Source organism: Cyrtonyx montezumae, unplaced genomic scaffold, assembly GCF_038088225.1.
Source record: "Cyrtonyx montezumae isolate F1298 unplaced genomic scaffold, pur_monq_1.0 scaffold_1, whole genome shotgun sequence".
NCBI lineage: Eukaryota > Metazoa > Chordata > Aves > Galliformes > Odontophoridae > Cyrtonyx > Cyrtonyx montezumae.
This window is the reverse complement of record NW_027071825.1, coordinates 16,089,248-16,095,842: the sequence shown is the minus strand read 5'-3', so window position 1 is coordinate 16,095,842 and position 6,595 is coordinate 16,089,248. Positions and strand designations below refer to the sequence as shown.

At 41.6% G+C, this 6,595-nt stretch overlaps 1 protein-coding gene across 1 annotated transcript in view; it reads right to left on the bottom strand.

The window, feature by feature from the left end:
* Window positions 1–2,362: 2,362 nt before the first annotated feature.
* SLC44A3 (solute carrier family 44 member 3) overlaps window positions 2,363–6,595 on the bottom strand; it is a 37,727-nt gene continuing 33,494 nt past the window's right edge. The window contains exons 13-16 of the mRNA XM_065741933.1: window positions 6,171–6,308; window positions 5,423–5,659; window positions 3,500–3,592; window positions 2,363–2,647 (exon numbers count right to left, since the gene is read on the bottom strand). Coding sequence (XP_065598005.1) covers window positions 2,642–2,647; window positions 3,500–3,592; window positions 5,423–5,659; window positions 6,171–6,308 — 474 coding nt within the window. The 3' untranslated portion in view covers window positions 2,363–2,641. The remainder of the gene's footprint in view (window positions 2,648–3,499; window positions 3,593–5,422; window positions 5,660–6,170; window positions 6,309–6,595) is intronic.

Genomic DNA, 6,595 nt, shown 5'->3' with positions numbered 1-6,595 from the left:
ACAAGAAAGGAATGCAGCTCCTTCATAGCAGAGTTCATTTCCCTCTACGTGACTGTGAGATTATGACTGGAGATCCTTCAAAGTTCACAAAATCCCTGCCCTTTTCTCAAGGCAAATGAGGAACTACAGATATTTAACACTGCCTCTCCTTTGGCCTATAACCTTCATACCATCACTCGGAGAACTCAAAAGACACAGTATGTAATGAGATATCCAGATCTGCATTTCTGCTGGTCTGTGGCCTGAGTTCATTAGACACCAGTAGCAGAACTTTATTCCTAAATGGAAAATGCTTTCTTTCTTGCCACAGAGTGCAGATTGGCTGTACTAATTCACCTAGGCTCCTTGCAGCAGGAGGAAAAAAACAAAACAGAAAAAAGGCTTCTGCTGGAGGGTAGGAAGTACAGTCACTGAACAGAAGATACTTTGAAGTTAATAGGAAATGGTTTATACCTGCAAGTACTGGACTTGCAAAGGTCTCCTCCCTCAAGGCTAGAAATGGTCCATTCATTCCATATTATCTTAGGGTGCGGTGGTTTGACTTTCACACGACTTATTTGTAGAATAAGACTTCAGCTTATTTATTTCATAGAATTGTACGTTGGAAAGGAGCTCTGGAGGTCGTTAGTCTGAGCCTTGCACCTTAGGCAAGGGAGTGACCAAGGAGTCTGCTTAGACCTGCTCTTCCCAAGCTACACTGTTGCCCCCTTCAAAATATTAGTATTCAGCAACTTAGAGCTATGGTATTAGATGCTGAAAAGCAGTGATACAATTAACAAAGTGCTTTAGTAGTTTGGGTAAAGGCAGGATCTCTTCTGAAAGCCTGAACGGTGCCTTCCTATCCTTCCTGAAGCCAAAATATCCTTTCAACTGCTTGCACACATTTATTGTGTATGTACCAGAAAGGAGGAACAAAACGTGCCAGCTGTTCTCAGCATGCCCGTTTCTGCCATTCACTGAGGTACCTAAGGTAATCCTAACTAAATTGAGAGCTTGAAGACACTGAACAAATACAAACTGCGTTGCTTAAAACATATTGCAATACTCAGTTTTCTCCTGGTATTCAGATAGTCCCCAGCTCCTGTTTTATTTAAAGGAAATAATTATAAGCATACCTTTAGTTCCTCTGAGTCCAGTCACCTGTAGCTGAAGGAAACTGCCTCCATCGATCCAAGGCTCCACACACAACTGACAGCTCTGCAGGGCAGACGCTGCCCATACCTGAAGTGGCTTGGACAATTAGCAGCAGTAACAGTGGCATTCTCAGGAGCTCTGCCTAACGGCCTGCAGCCTCTCCTGCCACTTCCAGCAAGCTTCAGTTGCCTCACCATGGAATCCTACAGGGGAGCACCAAATGGCTCCAGCTTTTGTAAGGGTGTTTTACCCTTTAACTCAGGTGTGGATTTGAGCCACGGAGGAATGCCTCATTTCCAGGCTGTTGACATAATTACTGGCAGAATGTGTGTGATTAGGAAGTCCCGTGTCACACCTGAAAGCTATTAATTAAAAGGACTAATTTAGTTAAAAGGCATGTATTCTGAACTGTTAGCTGAAATGGGGACTGAAGACATGAGGTTGTCACAGCTGTAACTTTTTGGCTACAGCACTGCTTAAATAAAACACACTCAAATACAGTTTAACTGGGAAATTCAATCATTTCCTTCTTAAAAAGCAAAGCAAACTTAGTGAGCATCTAGAAGTCCTTTCTCCACCCAGCAACTGCACTGAAGGCAGTGATACTGAATCAATCACTGCAATGAACAGAACCACAGTACTAGATCAGGTTACCCAGGGCCCCATCCAACTTCACCTGCTAGCCAGAAAGCAATTTTTCTTTCTTTCTTTTCCCTTCTCGTCATCTATCCCTTATCCTTTGATTTGTTGAAGCAGCTCATATTAAAGGAATAAGAAACGAGCATTTCTGAGCGCCCCTGGCAGGTAACTGGTCTCCCTTCAGCAGCAGATCACACAGTGTCCAGCTGAAAACAGGCCTGGCATTCGGAGCACCAATGAGCACTGCTTTTCTGTATGTCACCTCCAAGCTGTGACTAATCAAAGGTTTAGCAAGCTATTCTGCAGCCCCTGCTTCGAGACCATGACAGACCATTTAAGAGTCACTTACCTGCAGTAGTGTCACTTCCTACACCAACATGTACTACACTGAAATCCCTGGTTTGAGTCATTTTCCTACCTCAAACCTCTCTTCAAACAGTTAAAGGAGCTTTAAAATAAAGAATACAATCATGTTCAACTGAATAAAATCCAAACCTACCCCCTGTCCACAACAAGGTGGACTCCATACAACACATTTAAAAATAAATCCACGTTAAATGACACACCACAAAGATAGAAAGGACAGCTCTGCAACCCTGTGAATTCTGTATTTTTAAGTTAGATAGCATAGAAACTTAGAAGGAATTTATTAACAACTTTCATACATCTTCATAACAACAATACTAATAAAAATCAGGTGTGTTGACACAAAGTACATTCTGCAGACAGGCTGTCATTACAGCAGTGCAGAGGGTACAGCAGAGATTTACTGTTGCTTTGTCCTGGGTTATTGGTACCCTTCACTTTTTTTCTGCAGTTGTTTCTGCTCTTGCTGGTCTGCCTTAGTACTTCCCAGTGCATTTCACATTCAAGTCTACAAAGAGAGAAAAAAGTAGTCAAGTAACGTGTAGTCCTGCTGCTGCGTTTATATGTCTGTAAAAGTAAACTGGGAAATAATTATGGTTCTTTTGTGCCTGATATTTTCAATCCTCTCTTAGGGGACAGAAGCTCCCCAGTTTCTGTGCTTGGCAAAGTATTAGAGGAGAATCCAAAAACAGACCCAAACAATGAAAAGAACAAGTACAACTATCCCTTACTTTAGCACTGAAGGGCTGAAATCACCCCAGATTCTGAACTCCTCAGCCTGGGCAATTTGTGGCATCTCAGATGTCAGTGAACTTTACTACTGGGACTTTCCCAAGCCTGGGCGATGGGCAACACTCCCTTCTAGCATCTCACTATTTTTACCCCAACGTAAAACAGAGAAAACAAATATAGACATCACTAAAAAAAGGAGTGGGTGGGGGAGGGCTGGCACGTCTTGTCCAGGGGAGGAAAGCCACTTAGACTCTAATATTAGAGTTCTGGAACTTGAGCATTTTCACCACAAAATCCATCGGCCACTGCTGTTCTGTTCCTACAGCAGACATGTGAAGGACTACCCCAACAGCACTGATCTCCCACCCCCTTGCAGTTGTCTCATCTCTCTCATCCTTTGCTGGGCACACCGGGGAATGGAAGATGGATGAGTACAAATGTCTGACCCACTGTAGAGTAGCAGAGGATTTTTGAGGAAGGAAAGCAATAGGAGGAGAAATGGGAGACGGATACATAAGGTTGTTCTCTGATGCTTCACAGTAACCACGTAACAGTTACGCAGGTTCTCAGGACACAAAACAAGCACATCAGCTGGCAATCAGGTTCCCAGCCCACACTCCTGCCTCACCATAGGTTGGAGCTCTGTCCCATCCTCACTGTCCCGTCTCATGCTTCTGTGTTTTTGCCTGTCTGTTGACTTGTTATTCTGATTCACAAACATCTACAAACAGAAAGCAGGGTGAGATCATTTGGGAATTCAAACCATTATTTAAAAATTAACCATTATTTTAAAAAAAACAATCACCTTGTGAAGGAAGGTAATTAACCTGGGGCTGTGCAACTAGCTGGATAATACAGTGATACTGGGAGGGACTGCCAGGGCAGCAAGAGTGTGATGAAAGCAGCTGAGGAGAACAAATCAGGAATCTCCACTACTTCTCTTGCTGCAGCAACAGGAACTCCTTGGCTGTCTGAAATCACTCCCCAGCTCTCCGCCCACCACCAGAGAGCCTCCCTTCCACCCCTGAGATGTTTATCGCCCAACTGAAGCATAGATATCACATGTCAATGCCTTCGTGTGTTGGGAAACTTCAAGTTTGGGCTATGTGAGCAACGTGCCCCTAATTATGCAATGAGGAGGAATTTGGATGTGCTGCCCCCAGTTTTTCCATACAAGGCTATATATACTGCCCTCCCTGCTGGGAAGGCTGCTCACCCCTGCAGGAAGTCCTCTCCTCACCCCAGACTCTAAGACATGGCTCGCTACAGGGAATGAAGACCAGGGTTAAAGAAAAACTACCAAGAAGTTTGGAAGTGGAGAAAGAAAAGCCTCTGTTTGTTTCATGAAGGAGAACTGGCTTAAGAAGTATTCTAGCATTTGGCAAAAGAAAGGGAAGAAGAACGAAGGTCAAGGCTTCAGAGTTTTCCATTAAGTAAGATATTCCTATTCAGGACATGTGCTTAAGTACTGTTCTGAATCAAGGCCAAAGATCTATCTGCTTTCCTCTGTAAAAAGGGTTAAGCCTATCTTGAGGCTGCCTTTTTATTCTTTTCTGTTTGTTTTTAATGAAAATCTAGGAACATTACGGGTATCAAAGAGAACATCAGAAACAAAACAACAAAAAATGAAAGAAAAAAAGGAAAAAAAACAACCAGAACAGTTCTGATGCTTTTCTGAAGAAATCCATCCAGAAGATTCACATCACATGAGCTGTTCTGGCTGTGGAATTTTTCATGAATCACCAAGATTTTGTCACATGGCTCATGAAGGAAAAGACAGAACTGCACCCACAGTATGAAAGGAAAAAAAAAACCTTGAAAACTTCAGTGTCTTCTAATATTTTCTTTGTATGAAAATAATGGCATGTGTATGTTGAAATGCTTCAGATACAGCTGTTAACTAAAGCTCTTCACCACTATTAGCTACACAGTGACCATCCATGGAAAGCTCGTAATACAACACAGTAATTAGCAGAGACAGAACAACCAGACTACAGCAGAAGGATGTAATCAAGAGACCCATGCTGGTATTTTGGCAGAATCTGTACATGGATGAAGCAGAGCAATTCAAGTTAGAATGAAGTTTGTTCAAAACCACACCATCCATAGGATGCAGATGAATACTTGACCTGCAGCTGGCAACAAGCTCCTTTATTTTCATGCCTCCCTATACAGAAAATCACAACAGATGTAAACATCCTTTCTTGCACACACTGCGGGTCAATTTTGGGAGCTAGCTCAGCTACTCATATATAGAAAGTACTAACAATAAATTGAATGTATATTTACTAAGCCCTTAAAAGTCAGCCATACAGGGTATGATCTAAAAGAAGGCAGCAGACCATAGCTAGCACACAGAGACCACCAGGAGTTCATTTACTTACATTTATACATTCACATACAATTTGCATCCCTAAGCCCATCCTGATCTAAGGTGCTGGAAAAGAAATAGTTATGGGCAAGGGTTCAGATTACTAGGCCTTGGGGAAAGACGAGCTCCCCACAAGCTTAGAATGGAGCAAGTATCTTTGCTGTTACCACTGGAGTTTACCAGCAGTTCCTGGTCCACGAAGTACGGCCTCTCTGCAGATCCATCATTTGTCTCCATATCAATAGCAAAGCAAAGGAACATGGTATCCAGTGTCACTTCAAACACAGACAGAAAGCTGTGAGACATCAGGTAGGCAAAAAATCCAACCAGCAACAGAGGAACTACCCAAGCTTGCAACTCCCGATGGTAGTTAAATGCCATCAATCCTCCAAAAACAGTAAAACATACAACAAAAACCTGAAAAGGACATCAAGAAAGAAATACAGCCTTGTTAATCACATAGGAATGTTTTTAGGAAAAACACAACAAACAGACAAGGAAAAAAAAACCACAAAAAATACCTACCAAAACCAACAGGCAAATTACAGGTGATATTTTAACAGTACATCCCATCTGGGAGATGGCTATGCAGGTTCTGGCTTCACATAGTTGTCACATTTTGTATTCAATTCAGTGTGTCTATTTGTAGGGCAGAGGCAACTTTTTACTGCATGTATTTACCAAAGGCTCTGTGCAATAGGAACTGCATGAGTGATGCCAAGGACACTACTGTAACACACACACAAATAATGGTAAAGGCTATAAAAAGGATTAAGCTCCTCAAACATTACTTTCTCTTCCAAGCTCATCTTTGAGCATTAACACCAAGTTCAAAAAAAACAAACCTTATTTACTTTCAGTACACAGAAATTGAATGAGACCCTGATTTTTCACTTCATTCTCACAGAAGAGCTTTCCTTACTCTTACCTTTCCTAGAAATACGATAAAACCTCCAAAACAGCTAATGGATGCAAGTTCAGCAGAACTCTTTGCCAGAATGAAGACAGCATCCTTTGCTGAAGTACAAAAATTTGTCCCATTTATGGCAGTAGTTGTGTACACATGCTAAAATGAAAGAAGATAACGCAATGAGAGAAGCAAGATGCTTTCAATCCAGGTGTTACTTCAACAAAATCAAAGATCTGAAACATGATTTGGAAATACTGATTTTATGAATACAAAGACTTATTTTGAATAATATGACAATTTTGTTTCGAGTGACTACAATAACTAAGTTCAAACTGGTCTTCTGCATCATTCCCACCATTAGCAAATGGTAAAACATAAATAATTAACTTCTGAACCTACCTTTAACCATTTTATTTTAAAACACCGAAGTTCTCTACCCTAAT